This window comes from Colius striatus, chromosome 10 (genome assembly GCF_028858725.1).
Source record: "Colius striatus isolate bColStr4 chromosome 10, bColStr4.1.hap1, whole genome shotgun sequence".
Classification (NCBI taxonomy): Eukaryota; Metazoa; Chordata; class Aves; order Coliiformes; family Coliidae; genus Colius; species Colius striatus.
The window spans coordinates 18,481,338-18,501,168 of record NC_084768.1 but is presented as its reverse complement, the minus strand read 5'-3'; the positions used below and the strand labels follow the sequence as shown (position 1 = coordinate 18,501,168).

At 51.4% G+C, this 19,831-nt stretch overlaps 1 protein-coding gene across 1 annotated transcript; it reads left to right on the top strand.

Moving 5' to 3' along the window:
- The first annotated feature begins 209 nt into the window (after positions 1 to 209).
- Positions 210 to 18,109, top strand: RGSL1 (regulator of G protein signaling like 1). Its single transcript, XM_062004350.1, has 21 exons — positions 210 to 228; positions 828 to 910; positions 1,171 to 1,245; positions 1,930 to 2,059; positions 2,913 to 3,017; positions 3,317 to 3,478; positions 3,680 to 4,623; positions 5,182 to 5,244; positions 6,977 to 7,191; positions 7,786 to 7,916; positions 8,291 to 8,393; positions 9,698 to 9,891; positions 10,376 to 10,493; positions 10,983 to 11,076; positions 11,513 to 11,642; positions 12,616 to 12,775; positions 13,801 to 13,939; positions 14,533 to 14,657; positions 14,808 to 14,920; positions 17,462 to 17,557; positions 18,051 to 18,109. The coding sequence occupies exons 1-21, from the start codon at positions 210 to 212 to the stop codon at positions 18,107 to 18,109; spliced, it is 3,258 nt and encodes a 1,085-aa protein (XP_061860334.1).
- The last annotated feature ends 1,722 nt before the right edge of the window (positions 18,110 to 19,831 follow it).

Genomic DNA, 19,831 nt, shown 5'->3' with positions numbered 1-19,831 from the left:
CCAGCAGCATGAGGAGCATCGGTGAGCCACCTTTGCTGGAGGTTTCAGCCCCTCTGAGCACACCCCAAAGGGGACCAGGGGGGAAAAAACAGCACTAGGCTTCTGAAATGCAGGTGCTCCTGTGACACAGCTGTGCCTTTACACAAGTGGGCACCCACCCCTCAGAAGGCCGATGCCAGCCCACTCCCTTGCATCCAGACCTTTCAGACATGAGCAAAGCTTCGCAAGGTAGTGGGAATTGTTGGGCTTTACCAGCACACTGCTTTGATGTCCTGGGTGGATGGGGTTGGGGTTGTGCCTTGTAATTTGCTATCAGAACCTGAGCAAGAGGTCTCAGAGGGCACCAAGGCAGTGAGGCTGGAGGAGCAGCACCAGAGCACAGCACAGGGTTTGTCTCCAGGACAGCAGGGTGATGCCTGCTGTCTGGGGCAGGTGGAGGAGCACAGCTTGCCCCCTCCAGCCATAGCACCACTCTCCTCCTGGCCTACATTTGTGCCCAGCCTCCACAAACAACATACCTTTGCTATGTAGGAAGTTGCCTTTCAAACTTTCCAGCCCTGAAAGTTTGAACCTGGTGCTTTCTAGGTTCATGTAGCTGAACCTGATGCTTTCCAAACACCCTAAGCCATCCTTCCAGGGCACATGGCTGCACTGGGACCCACATTTCATGGACTGTCCCAGGTCCAAGTCCTCCTGCATGCACACAGGACAAGCTCACTCCACACATCCCCTAGAGCCATGTCTCTCAGAACTCATCCTTTGGCTGATGTTTACATCATGCATAGTAACACAAACCCCAGGTAAACTTTCTCTTCTCCCCCTTGTAGCAACTGTACCCTCCATGGACTTGGAGCTTCTGCTGCGAGATGGTGTTTTTGTCGACTTTTTCAACACCTTTCTGAATCTCCCTGTAAGTCTGCTCTGTACCATAAAACCTGGAACCTTGCTGAGCTCAGGTGAACATGCAGCTTCTGTGGTGTTAGAAGCCCCAGGAAAATTGGGAATACAGCACACTAAGGCTGGAAAATGAGGGAATCCTGAAGACCTCAGCTTGGAGATAGAGGTCTGGAAGGGAGGATGATGCCTTCTCTGTAGTGAGAACTAACTTAAACAGCTGGGCTATAGGCTTCCCTCAGTCTTTTTCAGCTCTCTCCTTTCCATTTAATACAGGTTTTTGGCCAGACACCCATTTACATCGGCAGCCTGGGCAGGTGGGACCTCTGGCCAGAGCTGCCGTGTCATCTGGTGAGAAAATACCTCTTGTGGGGAGGGTGAAGAGAAGGGGAGGGCAGGAGCTGGTTTCTTATTGCCAAGGCCACTGTCTGTCTCTTCTGTTCATGCAGCCAGGGGATTATTTCAAGCCCAGGTGACATTTTGCTTTTAAGCCCTGGAAGGAGCACAAGCCATTTAAAGCCCTGATGCAGCTTATAAGGCAGCCCTCAGTAAACATCCATAGTGGGAGTTAAGGTGATGGCAGAGAAAGAGGACACAAACATCAGCCCCTTGTGTCCTGAATTCAACAGGCATGAAGTCCTGTCAATCCCCAAACCACAGACATCCCCCTTCCCCACGGCCACAAGTGCCATTTGCAATAGGGATCCCGTAGCAAAAGGGAACCTGCTCCTCTCAGTGCTGCCAGAAAACTGGCCGTGCCTCCCTGCCTGGGCTCTGGGAAAGCAGGCAGCCTGTGAGGAGAGGGAGCCTTGCAGGCAGCCACACAGCAACAGGTCTCCCAGCTTTGCAGGGATGCAGGCACGGGCTATAGCTCGAGTATCTCCCCTTCTTTCTCAGCTTGCATCGCTGTCTAGAAACAGGGTGCCTTCCCTTGCCTCCTTCCCCCATTACTCACCTTAATCCTCAGGCAAGAGACTGCTCCTTGCTCACAGCCTAATCCTCTCCTTGGGCTTGGGGCAGGGGGTTGGAATACAGGATCCCAGCCCCCTGGCTTTACTGGCTTGGCTGAAAAAGCACCGCCTGCCTCACTTCTGCAAATCCAGCCTGTGCCTCCAGCTCGGCCTCTGCCAGAAGCTCCTGGGTTTCATTCGCTCGGGGGAAGCAGGTGAGTCATCAGAGGAAATCGGAGCAGCTTCGCCCGCCCTGCAGCAGGGCTTCCTCTTGCTAGGGCTGGCACTGCCTGGTGCCTGCCCAGGGTTAAAAAGGCATTGCACAGCCCATCTTTAGGGGTGTGGTGGATCCCAGGGTGTCCATGGGATGAGCAGGGTTTCATCCCACAGCACTGGTAGTACAGGCTCGCTGCTGCCATGGAATTGAGCTGCAATAGCTACTTAGCAGGCTTTCCCATGTGATTCATGGGGGAGCAGGGCTGGACAGATCCCTGGGTGTGAGAAAATGGGGTCCTGGCATTTCAGGTTTGCTGCTCTTCAGGGTGCCCAGAGCATTCACACTGTGTAGTGATATGCTCCTCATCTGATGCATCCTGCACTGGAAAAGCCATGCCGCGGTCTGTCCTGCCAGCAGCAAGTCTGACTCATGCTCAGTTTACCCCTAAAATGAGCCATCTCGGCCCAGACAACTGTCTTGTCAGCCTGTGTGTCAACACAAGGGAAGGCCACTGGAAGGAAAGCTGTGGCAGCAGGGATGCAGATCTGAACTTCAGAAGAATAAGCAACTCAGCAGGGTTTGCTGCATTGCTGTTTCTGAATGCATTGCTGCTGCTTCTCCCATTGGGTTGAATCTCAAGCTCAAGGATTGGAGTCCATCCTTGCAAACACCCCACATGCATCCCTCAATCCTGTCCAAAACTCCCATTTCAGCACGATTTGCTGGTCTCCTGCCTCACAGCAGCCTGTGTCAGAGACGTTGGGGGATACTGGGAGGGGTCTGGAGGGCCTTCTTGGGGACCACTCCCCCATGCATCCCCCAATGCCATGCATTTGCACTCTCCCTGACAGCAAAACTCTTCAACTGGCAAAGCGCTGACCGGTGGCTGCTGGAGAAGTGCATCAGCGGGAGCCAGGGCATGTGGCACTTTCAGGCCTTCATCCAAGGAACGGCAGGTGGGCACGGGGGGCTCTGCAGCCCCTTCTCAGCCACTCGGGGGTGAGATGCCCAGTGGGATGCTGGCACAGAGCTGGGGGCATGGGTAAGCACTAGTGGGATGGGAGACACTGCGATCCCAGGTAGAGCTGTGGATGATGAACCAGCAGCAGAGCCTCAGCATGGGTGCTGCACAGTGGGGAAGTGCGTAGCTCTGGCTCTTCTCTACACTGTTCCCCTGCAATCATGTCTGCTGCTTCTCTCATCAGTGGGGCTTTCAGGGACTCCCTCCAACTCCCATCCTTTATCTGATCCATAGGGGAAGAACTGACCAACTTCTGGCTCACCACTGAAAGGCTCCTGGGGCTTGACGAGTCAGATGTGAGGCAGAGGGACCTCTATCTGTCCTTGCTCCAGAGGCTGAAAGCCACTCACCTGCGTGAAGGCTCCAGTGTCACCACTCTCTGCAGGACCATCATTGGTAAGAAACATGGCAGGCAGGGATGAGCAGTGCCCTTGCAGCAAGGAGGGCTTTTCTGCATGCTCCCAGGGAGATGAGATATCATCACCAGCTTTACTGGGCAAAGAACTCCCCTGGCACAAACAGGTCTGGATAGAGTGAGCCCCCTGGAACCCCCCCTGGCCCCAGCATCCCCATCATAATCCCCTGCATCTGTTCCAGAGTCACAGACAAAAGCCAGGCACGATCGGGCCTTCAGCACCAGGAGGGAGATCCTAAGCAAGATGCAGGAACAGGCCCTCTTTATCATTCAGAGTTACTGGCTACCTAAATTCTTCACCCACTGCAAGAAGGGCATGGAGGAAGAGAAATCCTGCTGGCCTCTGCTGCAGGAATATCAGGAGCGTTTATTACAGGCCAACCCACAGGAGCCCTCGGGCCTTTCAGAGAGTCTCCTCCCAATGCATATTAAAAGGAGCCAGGGTTTGTCAGGGCCCTACTGCAGCAAGAAGGCCAAAGCAGAGCTCTGGACTCTGATCCAGAAGGGAAAAGACATCCAAGAAATGAAGATGCCAAGTGTTCAGATGCAAGCAGAAAGGCAGCCAGGGCCAGCTAGGAGCACAAAGGAATCCTGTCTGGATAAGGACGCTTTGGGGTCGGTTCATCTGCAGTCAGAGCATCCTGCTAACACTGCCTTTGGAGGCAAAGAAGGAACAACCTCTCCCAAAAGACCTCTTCATCTGGAAAACACCTGTGAAGAGAAAGACCTCTCTAACCTGCATTCTTCTGCACCTCTTGTCCAACTGCCACCCTCCAAAGAGCCAACCAACACCTTGAGTTTCCTTCCCTGGGCCCTCAGCGCCGACACCTGCGCGGGACGGCCCTTCAGGGACTTCTTGAAGCACCAGGACAGGTCCACAGAGACACGTCTCCTAGACTTGTGGCATGACCTGGAGGAATTTCTGCCCATAGTGCTGGACTTCAGCAGAGAAAACTGTTTCTTCCTGCGGCAGTTGATTGGGGAGAAGATATGCAAGACTTACCTGGAGGAGGACACCATCCATCAGCTTCCCTTGGAGACCAGGACACTCAGGGGCCTGCGGAACCATCTGATGGTTGGAGAATTCTCCTCCTGGATATTCAGAGCCCAGGAGGAGATTTGCAAGGTACAGAGGGGTGCTGGCGGTGCTGAGGCTGGGAGGTACAGCTGGCATTGGTACCCGTGGGGTTCTGAGAGGGCTGTGGGCATGGTGAAGAGGAGAGGTATTTGGAGAACGGAGATTAGGAGAGGGGAAAATTTACAGTTACAAGCCACTTTGCACTGGAACCAGTAACTAAGATATGCCAGGCCACTGGAGAGGAGCATCCTCACTGGTTTGCTGGGCAGTGGAGCAGAGGTGAGCAGTCATTTAGCAGCTGGCATCCTCAATTGTTGGATACAGATGCCAAGAGATGGCAAGACAGTGGCCATCCTTTCACATCTGAGTCACTGGCTCCAGCACAACACGAGTGAAAAATATGACCCAAAGCTTTCTGGGCAGCCCCTGAGCAGCCCAATGGACGAACCTGGGTGCACAGCTCCTGGTAGAGCTGTCCTGGGCATCTCAGTGAGGTGTAACCAGCCAACAGCATCACTGCTGCAACCTCAGAATGCAGTGAGGCTGGAGGGTGCTGGCTGCTACTGAAGTACTGGCTGAGGACACCCCACCTTTGCTCCTTCTCAGGTGCTCTGCTGCTCTTACAAGGAATTTCTGGCTGATGATGACAAGACGTTTCTCCAGTTTATGGTAAAGGGGATACTCTGGGGACGTGGGCATCCTCACAGGGACACAGGCAACAGTGGGGATGTGAAAAGTTGGAGAGAGGTAGGGAGGTGGAGCCCAGAATTAGCTGCAGTGGTTCAGCATCCTACTGTAGCGGCTGGCCAATGCTGCCACAGGGTTATATGGCAGAATCTGCCCTGCTCTCAGCTCCAAGGTCCTCAGCTCTTCCACCACAGCATCCCCTAGGTCAGGAGGGCTGCAGGCATGCCCTGTGAGAGCTTCCCTGAGAGGCCACCACCTGGCCCAAAACCAAGAAGAGGTTTAAAAAAGCAGTTTTCCAGACTAGGTGAGGATGAGACTAGCAGCAGCCAGTGCACTTGGTAAGTGCCTCATGGGCAAAATGCTTCTGAGAATTACCTCCCCCTTTATTCCTTGCGCACAATGAATACTGTAACTCCTGTACTCATGTGGAGACACACACAAGTTACAACTCTGTCCCAGGACAAGTGCCTGGCCAGCACTCTGGGGAAAGAGGCATGCAGCCTTTTAGCCTATGACTCAACCACATTCAAGTTTTCCACATATTTTTTCCACTGTGTAAAGGGATGATTGAAGAAAACAAAGGCACACAAGCACTCCTCTTCCCAGACTACCATCCCTCAGAAATCCCACCAATACATTATGCTTATTAACACCCTAAATGCCAGCCTTATCCCAGGAAACCTCCTCACAAATTGAAAGCCCTGAGCATCCCACCTGCATCCCTGAATGATCCATGGGGGCAATTCTGCTCTCTGCAGACAGTGCTCTTCAAACCAACCATCAGGCCTTTCCTCAGGCTGCAATGTAAAAGCAGCAGCTGATCCTGGAAATGGTAAGGAGAGGCTGTCAGGGCTTGTGCCCCCAAAGACCTGGCTGACAGAATTGCTACTGTCTCAGTCAGTGAGAGCTGAGTGTTTTGGCTAAGTCATCTGGCAGTCCCTGACCCCGATTCATTAAATGCTGTTAGCTGTAAGTTAATTAGCTGCTCAGGTTTTTAAGCATCTCTTGTCAAGGAAATTACCCCTCTGGAGCACAGTCCTGGTCTGGGAGTGCAATTAGCACTTCAGCAAGCTGTGAGGCCACGCTCTCCACAGGCACCGTCCCCTCAGCCAAACTCCTCCTGGGTCTGCCTGCATCAATGTCAGGGGAACTGCTTGAGGGCTTAGCAGGGTTATTTTTGGTGCCTGCTCTCACCAGCACGTATCTTAGTCAGAAATCAGCCCCTCTGACCCTGCTGCTTGGAGAGTTCAACAAGGTGAGAAAGGCTAAAACCTGCAGGAAAGTCTCAGGGGAGGACGAGCAGTTCCAGGAGTAACAGCCAGACAAAAAGGTGCATGAGGTTACCTGCCTGCTGGGGCACCTTCAGGGTTGTTTTCAGCCCTCCTGGGTGATTGTTGACATACTCAGAGAAGCTACTGCCTTTGCTGACCAGTTGCACTCTGGACTAGCTGGGGGAGCTGCTGCATGCCCTAATCCATCCCAGCTGCAGGCAGATGTGCACCAGCTGCAAAGGTAGGTTTAATGTCTCTGCTGAGCTTCCTGCTCTGTAGATTTCTTCCGGGTGGTTTAAAGCTAAAGCAGAGATGTAACTTGGGCAGGTTTGTACTGTAAAGCACAGTAAAACCTGCAGTTAGCCCATGGGGCACAGTGCAGGAGCAGCTCCTGAGATGGGGTATGTGCTCTGTGCAAACACCTTCTGCTCTTCTCGCCGTAGTCTCCACTGAGTGACATCCCAGTGCCCAAGGTGCAAGGCCACGCTCTTGGCAAAGATGAAGGTTTCCTCTTGTATCAGCGCATAAACCAGTCCTTGAAGCTGAGCCAGGCCTTGCATGGCACGAGGAATTTGGGAGGTCTCTCCTCCAAGCACTGGAAACTGATTGCCACTCGGGACCTCTGGAAAGGGGGTTCCATCCAGGCAGAGGTGGAACCCCCCCTGTGCAGCACCGGTAAGAAGAGACTGGATTTCTGCCAGGGCTTATGTTGGCTCAGGCTGGTAAAGCACATTTTGTGCATCCATGGTGACCACTGCCTCTAATACACGGGCTTTGGGGCGTTGTTGTATTGCTGACAGCACGTAGACATCATGGAGTGGATTGGGACGGGGTATTTGGGAGCCATAAGCTGCAATCCAGGCTTTGGCAGTGACCTATGGGCCAAATCCCCCACATACACACCAATACCAGAGATACCAAATGCCACATCCTTGCGCTGGCCTGGGTCACCAGACAAAGGGACCGTCTATGCTAGGGTAAAACATCAAGCTTTGTCTTCTCAAATCATCTTTTGAGAATGGCATCAAGTTTGTGGACAGCTGCCAGTGCCCTGAGAGTGACAGGAGTCACCTGGAGCAACCTTTAGATAGCCTGTGGGGCCTCAGTCATACCTGAGCAATGCAGCGTCATGGGTGGGTCATGGGAACTGGGCAGAGCACAGGAAAGGAAAGGTGAGTGGCAATCACAATACAGTACTCAGGTTAAGGGCTGCAGGGCTGTCACAGCCAGGAGGAATGAACATTGGATCCATCCTGGCTTCTCTATCTGATGTAGATGCCCAGAAGACGACGTCAAATGACCTGACTGCTCAGAAATCCTCACTGGCTGTGGATAGCCCAAGCAAGGAAAATGATCTTCAGTGTCTCAAAAGCCCATCACTTGGTGAGTCCAACAGACTAGAATCAGGGTAGGTCCCCAGCTTTCACACCCTTGAAGGTGCTCCAGCATACTTTTATGGCTCTGGACAAGCAAGGGTCTTCCCTGCTGGTATCCCATCACCCAGAGAACATCTCCAGGAGGAGAGGCCCAGCCTCTGTTAATGCATCCAGAGAGGGTGGGAATGCAAAATCTTGCTGAAGCAGGTACTAAGGAGGTCAAACCATGCAGAGGTAAGGAGTTCCCACAGCACCCAGTGTCTCCTGAGCCAAGGTCACCAGGCAGACATCAGCATGGAGGCTCAGGAGTCCTTTAACCCTGTGGACAGCAGGCTCTGGCTGTCACATGAGGAAGGAGTCAACCCTGTTCTGTCCCCACAGCTGCTGAGAACAGAAAGAAGAGGACTGCTCCAGTGAGAAAAACCAAATCAAGCAAGACAGAGTCCAGCACTGTTGCAGTAGAGAAGCCATCTGGAAGACCCAGGTCTGGCAGCTTGCAGCACTGAGTGGTTTTTGCTACTTCCACTCTTTCAGGAAGCACATTTTCCCCAGTGCTTCCCAGTAGTGCCACTGCTCACACCATCACTGGCCCCTCTTAGCTGTAGGCAGGAGTGGCCTGTGGGCCTGAACTGTAGAGTTACCAGGGAAAGGAGCAAAATGTTTTAACACAGCCCCAACCCCATAGTTCAGATTTACTCTTCACATCTTGTGCACATACCATGCAGTTCATTCTCAGTCACTCCCTGGCATGTCACCTGTCCTACAGATGGGCAGCTCTCACATCCCTCCCTCCCCCAAATCACTTTAAATCACCCCATGATCAGACTTAAATCCTGCTGACCATGTGAATGTCCATGTGGCTCATGTCTCACCTCCTGGGAACACCCCAGGCATGAGTTATTGCAGCTCTACTTCAGGATATCAGTGGTAACCATGGCACAAGTCCTGAGTAGGAGCAGCTCTTATTGTTTATTGTGAAAGTCAGTCTTGGAAGTCACACATAAGTAAAGAAAATATTTGACCCAGTCCCCTGACCTTCAACTGAGGGCTTGCTAACCTCATAAATGACCCAGAACCTCAGTCCACTCCCTCCTCTGTTTTCCCAAAGCTCTGCTGAATCTTTTCAATGCAGCTGTCCTCTGGCTTTACAGCTGTGGATAATCTCCTGCTCTAACCAGGTGCAAGTGGCAAAGGTCTTTCACTCCAGAACACTCTTCCCATGGCCAAATGCATGAAGCCCTCTGCCATCCAATGGCAAGATTGTGTTTGTTCACAGCAAGTGCCAGGGGGGAGCACAACTTGCTCCTTCCAGGTGCCCAGTCCTTACCTGCCTCTCTCCCCGGCTGTCTGCAGGGCTGCCTCACTCTGTTTGCAGGCTTTGAGGTCTTCATTACAGACCCAAATTCCTGCCTTCTCCTTGATTCCTCTTCAGGCTGAGAACAGTTCCTCTGGATACATGAATGACAGCAAAGGTGCTGGGCAGGCCCACCTATGGCAGAAAAGAAACAGATTATCGGGAGAACCTCCTCCTGGATTCCCAACAGCTCAGTGGTTGATGTTCTAAAGGGTTTTTTTCCAACCTAAATGATTCTATGGGCAAGACAGACAAGGGGCGGGCCTTTACTGGCACATCTGCTTCACAGATCTCACACACTACTCATCCACACATTTTTAGCTCTTTTTCAGGTGTCTGTCTCTTGTTGGAGAGGCAAGCACAGAAGTCCTGGCTATTTTCTAAGGTCACTGGTGGCACAAACATCAGACCTCCTTGTTCCTCCTCCTCTACAGGCACTTTGTGAACGTACTGCACAACCCTGCCCACCTGCAGTTCTTCAGGCAGTTCCTCAAGGAGCGCAATGCAGATCAGCCACTGTGTTTCTGGATGGCTGTGGAGAAGCTAGTTGCAGAGATCTGTCCCAGGGCAAAGAGCTCCCTCATTGACAGCATTGTAAGAAAATATTTCCATGCTGAAATCCCAGCTGGTAGGTGTCCTCCCACCCTGCACTTTATTCATGGGGAAAGCCTCTTTTCCTTGACCTGGACACTGGTTTTATATCCTCTTGCAGAGACCTCTTTTCCCTTCCAGTAGAACATCTATTTGCTGAGGTCTTCCACTACCACTGACATTTCTAGGCAGGCAACCTACTCTTTGGCAGCATCTACTGACCAAAACCCACATCATGCAATTTCTACAGTGGCAGAAATCGCTCTTTCCTATCTTGCTTCCTTTAGATGCCCTTGGAATCACAGGTTCACTCCCAAAGTGCACAAGTTGTACAGAAAGAAAAGTATAGAAAGCATATATTCCAGAGTATAGAAAGGAACAGGAATGAGACAATCAAATTGAGCAGACAGGGCAGGCAGGGATGGGACAGGGTGCTACTTGCAGATGTAAGGGTGGGAAGAGGTGTCATTGTGGCTTGGGGTGGCTGGCAGGAACAAACAGTGACCACATTTCTCTTTCAGAGGAGCTACTGGACTGTGACACTTCAATCACCAAAGAAATAAAGGAGGCCAAAGTGGTCAGCCCCTTCATGTTGGTGACAGCACAGGTCTTTGTCCAGAAGACAATGGAAAAACGATGGTGAGGACTGGGGTTGAGCTGATTCCTAAACCCAATGGTCACACAAACTCATCCTTCCCATGGGAACCCCAAGGTGACAGACAGCACCTGCTACAAATGTCTTTCCTTACGAGCCATCAGCCAATGCTCTGAAATCCCAGCCAGACTATCACCCCAGTTAAACTGTTGGTGCATTTACCTGTGGAAGGCTGGCAAGACTTGTTCCACAGCTACCCACTCACTGTTGGGTTTGAGTTGTGCTGGGTTGGAGGAAGATGTACACTAGAAAGAGCAGAACAGATGCCTCCAAGCCTGCTACATGCAAGAACAGAGCCCAGAGGAGAGGATCCAGCCCCGTGTCCCTTTTCTCCAATCTCCTCCAGGAACAGAAGCCCAGTTGGACCCCCAACCCCAGGGCTATCTCTGTCAGCTGCTTCCCCCCTGCCAAACCACTGCCTTCCTCCTGTGTCTGGCTGCCCTTGATGCTCTCTCTAATCTCTCACCTGGCAGGTTTAAAGAGTACCAGGACCTGTTTCCCCCCAGCAATTCACAGCAGTCTGACCATTTGAGGCATGGGACAGGGAACTTCACCAGAGGCAAGTCGGTAAGGAAAGATCCTCTCTGCTGGCAGTCTGAGCATGTTGTCCAGGCAAGAAATAGAGATGCTGCAGGTCAAGCAGTGCTCACATAAATGGGGTGAGAGGGGTCAGACTTGCAGAGCAACAAAAAGGCAGCTGACAGGTAAAAGCTCACTCCTGCAGGCTCTGGGGTCTTGCCTCATTGCAAATTTGGTCAGGATTGGCTGAATGATTCACACTGTGACCTGTAACCACCAGTGAAAGGGAGGGAAAATAGGAAAGCAAAGATGGTATCTGGGTCACAAACCCCTCACTGCCAAGCCTGGGCTCTGGTGCTCCAGTTCACAGCGGCAGGTCCAAATGAGAAGGCTGTATCTGGGAGCAGACCTATTGTTGCAGCCAGGGGCTGGCTACTGGGGGGCTGTGCCTCTGGCTGACACAAGCTGGGCTGTGTTTCTGCAGAGCCAGGGCTGGTGTGCCATCCATGACATCGTCAGGAGCATCTGCAAGTTCCGGAGGGAGATGAACAACGCCGAATGCTGCGCAGAGTTTGAGAACTTTCTCCGTCAGGAACGAGGAAACAAGGAGGAAAGTATGGCTAAAACTCCTACCACTACCCTCCCTCCCCAAGACACTCCTGCATTTAGGTAGGGAGGTGAATGGAGGGAACCTATGGCTCATCTCCCAGCCCCATGCACTGACTTAGTTTTCTCTACTGGAAGCATATAAAGAGCTAGAGAGTGGGTGTCTCAGGATGCCACCTGCTGCTCTGCAGATACCTGAACACTTAGGTGTTGGAGTTGGGAGATGAGGGCCAGAATTGTGCAAAAATACACATTCATGCAAGATCTTGTTCTGTGATGTAGGTGCCCCCAATGATATTGTTGCATCTCTCTCAAGCAATAATGTAGATGCGAGTTTGCATCCCTTTGACAAAAGAAAACCAGGAGGCACTAAGGTGACACAGGGCAAAAAAATAAACTAAAGGAATGGGTTTCGATGCAACAGCGAGCTGACAGCGAGTGCTTTGCCAAAGGATGCAGGTCCTGAAAGTTGACACTTGAGTTTGAGGGAAGGCTGGGAAAGGCGGTGAGAAGAGAAATCCACCAAAACTGCTAGATACACAGAAACCCCATGTAGATCAAGAGATCTCTGGAAATGAAAATTCTGAAAGCTGGAGAATATTGTCTGTGTGGGAAGTAACACAGATTTGTACCTTCTCCCTAGTTATCTGCTTCTGACCTGACAGACTGGCAGGCTCTTGATCTAATGTACTGTGGCCAGTCCCTAAGAAACCAATGAACATAAGCACTCCATGGGTGCAAAGAGGTGGGAGAGTGGAGGATGGTGCAAAGCTAGAGGGAAGGCTGCACACCAGATGGGTCTGAATTCCCTGGTAGGACAACAGTAGTCCATGTAGATAGATAGGCCCTCAGGAAATCCCTTGCAGGTAAAGCAAACACAGAGGAGGTAAAGGAGCAGGGAGTACTCAGCACCAGGTGCCCAGCTGGCCTCAAACTCAGTACTGGGAGAAGCAGGACACAACAGCTCTTCCCTTCTCTCAGACTTGCCTGTCAGGTTGAAGCAGAGCAGTGACACTTCCAGCTCTACCAGCACACCCGAGGGCAAAGAGATGGTGCTGGTGGAAAGGCTCCTGTTTAACGGCCACAAAGTTACCATCGACTTCCTGGTCAATGACCTCAACTTCTACCTGGAGATTGACAAGTAAGTTCCCTTTCCACTCAGTGCTCAAATACCACCCTTGGCTCTGGCCCAAACCCATCCTTGCAGGTAGTGCCCATCTCAGCAGTGGATCAAGCCTGATGCATGGGTTCATTAGCACACATCAAAGTCTGTGTTACCAGCCCTGAACTCCTGTCAATGTAAGGCTGCTATCCAGACATCATTTGACACAACCAAAGTCTCACCCTGTACCTGCCAGTTCTGAGCTGCTCATGGTTACACAGAATCACAGAATGGTAGGGATTTGAAGGGATCTCTAAAGATCATCCTGTCCAACCCCCTGCTAAAGGAGGTCTATCTAGAGGTCACTCAGGAATGCATCCAGGTGGGTTTGGAAACCTCCAGAGAAGGAAACTCCACACCCTCCCTGGGCAGCCCATTCCAGTCCCCTCTCCTCTGGCCTGGTGAGGCCTCATCTGGAGTCCTGTGTCCAGTTCTGGGCTCCCCAGCTCAAGAGGTGGCCCAGGGCCACCAAGATGATCAGAGGACTGGAACAACTTTCTTGTGAGGAAAGGCTGCAGGACCTGGGACTGTTCAAACCTGGAGACGGCGAGACTGAGTGGGGACCTCATTAATACTTTTGTTGTGCCCCTGGATTCCACAGAAGCCTCTGCTTCAACCAGAAGTCATCCTCTGACTCAGGGTTCCTGCTTGGATGTCCCCGAAGTACCTTTAGTTTGATAGTCCCAAGCAATCTAACATTTTGCCCACACCTTTCTTGACATGCCAGTCATGCCATTTCTCCATTAACTGATAAACCTGTAAGAGCAAAGCCACAGCTGATACACAACAGCCCTGTACTCAGCACACCTCTATAAGACCAGGCTTCAGTTCCCCTCTTTTCCTGAAGAGGGAAGTGGCTTTTCATTCCTCCTGTTTCACCGTTCCACACCTTGTGGATTGCTTTTTCTGGCCCAGTAAATACCAAAGCTAAGCAAGAACATGACTGTCAAGCCTCACAGCCAAGAGCACTTGGTCTCTGAGCACGACACCTGATGCCTTTGCAGGTTTTCCAGGCTGGCTGATTCAGCTGAAGCTCTGGCAGCCCGTAACATGCAGTCAGAAAAGAGAGTTGCTTTTCTCAAGAAGAAAGTTGCCATCATCAGCAAACTTTTCCTGAACTCTGATATTCCCCCCAAGCTGAGGGTAAGATTGCAGGACCCACCCAGCAAGGGTGAATGCTGCTCATTGCTCAAGAGCATCGCAGCTGCAAGCAGATGTGGGGAAAGAGGAAGCAGGCAGAGGGCTGGATCTGCTCCAGCAAAGCCTGCTGTGAAGCTTCAGAGCATGCTGCAGGGCTCAGGACCTCCCCTTGGGACCTACCACCAGACCCACAGTAGCAGCTGACCCAGACAGGTTGAAAACAAACAAGGAGATAGTTAAATCTCCTACTTTCTGAGGAAAACACCAGGGCTGAAGCACCAGGATGGGTGCTGCATGCCATTGATTCAGTCCTTTCACTCTCCAGAGCTCAATGTCACCATCATTCCCTCCCCACTGCTTCTTCTTGCAGTAGCCATGGCTCTACCTACCCTCTGAAAAGCACAGCACAGTGCTTTCCTCAGAAATCCAATGGGAAACTTGCTCTTGTGTGTGGGACAGTCAGCCAGAACGTAACTGGTGTCTCTTCTTAGAGATTGCTAAAATGCCAGGTGGGATCAGGGCAAGAAATGTGCCTCTAGAGCCCATCAGGAGTGCCACAAACTGCTGTGGTTAAGCAAGGTCTCTTCTATGGCCAGGTAAACATCTCTGAAGAAGAGAGAGATTTAATCTGGAGTTTATCTTCCAAGGGGCTACTGAACCGTGTCCTCTACCACAGAGCCAAGGTCATGATCTTCCCCATCCTGATGCACTTCTGGAGAAGGTACCTGTCTCCCCTCTCTCTGTGGATGCCAGCCTTTTTCTCTAGATATCTGCTCCTCCAACACCATGAAAATACAGGTGAGACACTCCCCAGGAGCTCACCTGTAGCTATCTGCTTGGAGGTTTGCTGTCTTCACTATTTCTCATACAGGTTCTGCACCTGGAAGGTGATGAGGAGCTTCCAGATCCCTGTGAAGGACCAGGTGCCAATCTCTTCACCCAGTACAGAACCCTTCCCTGAATCATCTGAGATCTACAGTCCAAGTAAGCTGAGTGCCTGTCCTGCTCCACATTTATCCTCAGGGTCATTTTTCCAATGCAAAACCCCCCAACCTGGGTTTTTCATATCCCACAAGGTTCCCCTTCATAGGGCCAAACTCCTCCCTCCACACAGCTTTGAGCACATATGTGGTGCAGGCCTGTTGGAAAATGAAGCATCTTCAAAATCATTAACTTCCATCAGATTCCATCAAATTGTTTGGTGCGTTTTTAGCAATGTCTTTGGGGAACACACAAGTGAGTGCAGAGACTTTGTGAGCAAAAGGCTATTGCATCACTCCTTCAATCACCAAGTTAAAAATACTCTCACACATACCCTAAAACAGAACAAAAGCAAGTCACCTTTTGGGGTGGAAGTCAGATGGGAGCAGGAAAAGGAGAACCACCATGCAGCCAACCACAGGCTCAGTGGCATAACATGGAGCTTGCTTTGAACATCTGGAACGGAGAATAAGCTTCATCAGGATTTGAGGTGACACTCACCAGGACCACCTCTGAGGGAAAAGGAAGGTGGTTTTCCTTCCTCATCCACTAGTTTAGTTTCAATACACTGAATAAGTCTAAACTGAAAACCACTAAGAAAGTGGTGTTCAGTGCTGTCAATCTGCCTGACAACCCGGCTCCTTGGCTGAATGTTCATTTGGAAATTGCCTAATTGATATTTGATTAAAGGGGAAACCAAAATAGGCACATCCAAATCTTGCTTTGACGGCAGAGTGGGTGTCAGCAAGCCAGTGTTCTGCTCCCTCTCATTTGTCACTGTCAAGTTCTGGTTAAAAAAAACATCAGCAGAGTTCTGGGGTTCTGATACCTAGAGGCAGCTGCTGGAGCTACTGCTCCTTGGCCGAGCTGGGCTATCAGAGCCCTGTGTTGGTGTGCTCCAAGGCCACCAAGCTATGCCTGTTAGCTCAAGCCATCCCACACCTGAGGTATTGCCCTGAATAACATGCAAAGTTCATTTTGAGTCTCCACTTCATTCCAAAGCTTCACTGCACTTCTGGGGCCTTCTCAGACTTAGTTGGTTTAATGCAAAAGCCTATTGCCACCAGAAAAACGAATAAAAAGGACAAACCCTAAACCATCACTTGTATTCCCAGCTAGAGGTGAGCCAGAAGCATCCTGTTAGCCAGGAGCTACCTGCTTTGTTATCTGGGACAAAGACACTTTTGCCAAGGTCTTCAGGAAAACCCATGGGAAGACAGAGACATTTAATCAGTGCAGCCTCTTGCAAGGGTTAGGACAGTCCCACTGCTGCCCAAGTGGCACAGCCCAAATTTAACTCCACAGAGCCTCAGAGAGTAAATGCACTGAAATGCTGCTCTGGAGAGATGACTCCAGATGAGTAGGAAAGACTGTGATCTTTCTCACGTGGATATTAATCCCACAGTGATTGTCCCAGAGGCAACTCTCCCCACACCACAGCACCTTGCAGGGACAAATAACCAGAGCTGGGCAGATAGAATCCCTCAGCTCAGGTGGTGTGCCTTGGGAAGAGATGTGTGATCTCTCAGACCTGTCCCATTTCTCCTGCCCTGGCCTGTGTGGCTGGTACCATCAGCCTGGTTGAGCAGTGAGGGCAGATGCCAGCATGCTTCGGTAGGGCACAACTGTACCTGTGGGGTGCAGCAAGGGCTGGCTCCTGCCAACCCACAGGCTGTCCTGGCTGTCAGAGAGGACCAACACAAAAATTGCTGCTGCTTCTATCTGTACTAATGTTCATGACACCTTCTGCTCAGGAAACTTTTCTGCACATTTTCACCAACAACCTTTATCTAAGGCTCTTGCTTTTCTGACCTTTAGATTAAAAGCTTGCTGTTCAGCTGGGGCAAAGTGGTTCTGCTGTCTTTAAAAGGCAGCAAGGTCGATAAGGAAAACACCTGTAATTCCAGAGAAAGCCTCCCATTGCCCAAGCCTCGCCTCTCTCTCGTTTTGAGGGATGCTGCTTGGTGCAGATGCAACGCATGCAGGGCTGAGAAGGTGCCAGACACGAGTCAGTCTCCCATCACCAGGCGTCACTGTGGCACTGTCTGTGCCTCTATGGAGAGGGCCCGTCCTGCTGAGACTGGGCATACCACTTCATGAACATCGAGCTTCTTTTGGGGGAAAGCCGCCCACCCATGCACAAAGCCAGGAGCACATCTGTGCGTGGGGGCAGCTGTGCACACGCCTGGTCCCATCTCTCCAAAAGCCATTTCCTCACAAGCCTCCTGTCTGCCGCTCAGGACCCTCTGACCCTGCAGCAGAGCCAGGGTGGACATGTCACCCCTGCCCTGCAGCCCCCAAACAGCTTTGGGGTCAAGGAGATCTAGATAACTCATGTCCTTGCTCAACTAGCCTTCCTTAACATCCATACAGCCCCCAAACTGCTTTGGGGTCAAACATATCTGGGTAATTCCTGTCCTTGCTCAGCCACCCTTCCTTGCCCTCCCCACAAGCCCCATGGGAGCCAAAGGGGACAACATATCCTGCTGTCCTCCCTCATCTGCCATCCATTTCAGTACCACTTCATCTCTTCTGACCCATCAGGTGATCACACTGTCATTGTCTTCACACTCACAAAAGGGATCCAGATCCTCCTGCCTCAGCCCCAGGAGAAAACAAAGCCACTGGAGGAAGATAAAGGTGAGCCAGCGCTGAAAGGGGCATTCCTGCTCTCAAGGGGAGCTCTGGCTGCTGGGATGGGAGCTGGGCTTCAGGCATTCCTGCATCAGTCCGTGATGGAAGTTTGTTCATGTTATTTTTCTCATATTCAGACAAAAGCCTGAGGAAGGGCTCTCGCTCAGCAAGCCTGCCTCCTCTCCTGCAGAGCAGGTAGGTGGTCACAGAGGCAATCTTCCTCCCCCAGACCACACCAGCAAAAGCACCTGAAGCAGCAGAACTATGACTCTTCTTACATCCCAAATGCCATTTGAGTGGCAGGGAGAGTGGTCTGTGCAGGATGCTGATCACCCCCACCACCTCCAGTAACAGCCACAGAAAAGCCCCAGTTGCTGCACCCCTCCATGCCCTCAGCATCCTCTCCAGGAGGACATAATCATTTTGCTCCTCACTGATCACCTGCATCCTGCTTCCATCAGCAGCAGCCACTAATGCAACATCTCTCCCTTCCCTGCAGGAACCAAGGGCAGGACAGACTTCCAAGTAAAAGCAGACCTCCTAACACACCAAGTATGACAGGGGTGGGCTCCAAGGAAGCTGAGCAACCCAGACACACTGCATAGTTTGCACTGAATCAGCAGTAAGATCTAAAAATAAAGCAACTCTCAGCATGCTCCAGCTTGCCTGGTAACAACACAGCAGCTTGCAGCTATAGCAGGAACATGTGTGTCCATCCAAGGAGATGCCCTTCTCCACATGACAGTCTCCTTCCTCACACATATCTCTGAAAGACTGCATTGTCCATAGCTAGGACCCAGTACAGCACCAAATCACCTTTGAAGTCTTCCCAAGAAATTTGGAAGGTGCTTAAAGCCAGAAAGCAGTCACAGCAAATGCTTTGCCCAAGGAGGGCACTCCTCAAAGACCATCCAACCATAGGAGCTGCTCCAGCCCTGCTGCCCAGGGAACTGAGCTTCTCACCAAGGCCTGGAATCGCTTTCTCCTGCTCAGCATGACTTATACCTTCCCCTCAACTCCTCCCACCCTCACTCTTTCCATACAAATTAAATCCCTCTTGTGGGTGACAAGGCTGAGAGAACTCATCTGGTTTACTGCTCAGCTGTCCCTGGCTGGTGAGATGGTGCCTGTCTTGCCAGAGTTTCACCTTTTAGCCCCAGCCAATTTTGCAACCAAAACCAGCTGACACCCGACCCAGGGCCTAGGCATGGTGTTTGTAAAAACAGTGTGTTTACAAAGCACTAACCAAGTTATATCAAAGACCTTCCTTTTCCCTGGGTGAAACTGAGTCAGAGTGGCTTTGCCTAGCCACCAGGCAGCTGCACAAATCCCAAATGCTCTTTGGACTTCGTGAAGAATAGACCATGACCTTTATCACACCTCACCTCTGACAGCACCCTCACAAGCTCTCAGCTTTGTACTGTTGAGCTATTTTGAGCTACTTTTAAACCCTCAGATCCTAGGAGGCTGCATCCTGGGAATAACACAGGTGCACTTAAGGCAATGACATGTTTCAGGTTGGTCAGTTTTGATAAGCAACACTTTGCTTCTGGAGGACTGAAAAAACAAATGAATCCAAAGTCCAAGAACACTCCCGTGAATGAAGGACTTAGGATGCTGCTGCCACTCCTTACAACCTGAACTGTGACCAGCTCCTCAAAAATTGCATCTTGTGCTGTGTTGTTGTGTGCTTTGCATTAAGACTTCAGGCTCTGCAGCCTGAGTCCAGCTGAGCCCAGTCCCTAGGCAGCTTCAGACACGTGCCTGAAGCTCAACACAGCAAAACCACAGCTCAGAGCAATCTTTACTCCACTGCTTTCTATGGAATCTGGGGTTTTCTTTTTCCTCCCTCAGTGCAGCAAATGAGACACATTGACCTGGGGCCATCTCTGTGTACGCAAGCATGTCCCCAGCATGCAAGTGACAGGATGGGGAGCACCTGATCCCATCACATTGGGTTGAGCCAGCTACCCCTGGGGTCACCCAGCAGAAGCAGAGGAAGAAGGCAGAGGCACAAGGTACAGGCATGATTGGAGGGGAATGGAGCATGTAGGGCCAAATTAGCGTGCCCTTGGGCTCTGTGCAAGGTCTGCAAGCCCTGTACAAGGCAAACTTAGGCAGCACCTCCCAGATGAGCACTGATGCTAGAAGCCATCAGCACATCAAGCAGCACTAACTCTGGCAGCTGGCAGCTCCCCAGGCCATCTTCACAAGGAAAAGCTCCAGGACTTGGGGTTGTTCAGCCTGGAGAAGGCTGAGGAGGGATTTCATCACCTCTAA

Coding starts and splice junctions, on each gene's coding strand:
- RGSL1 (XM_062004350.1), top strand. Junction 8,394..9,697: donor AAGCCATCTGGAAGACCCAG/GTCTGGCAGCTT, acceptor CCTCCTCTACAG/GCACTTTGTGAACGTACTGC. Junction 14,658..14,807: donor CTGATGCACTTCTGGAGAAG/GTACCTGTCTCC, acceptor TTTCTCATACAG/GTTCTGCACCTGGAAGGTGA.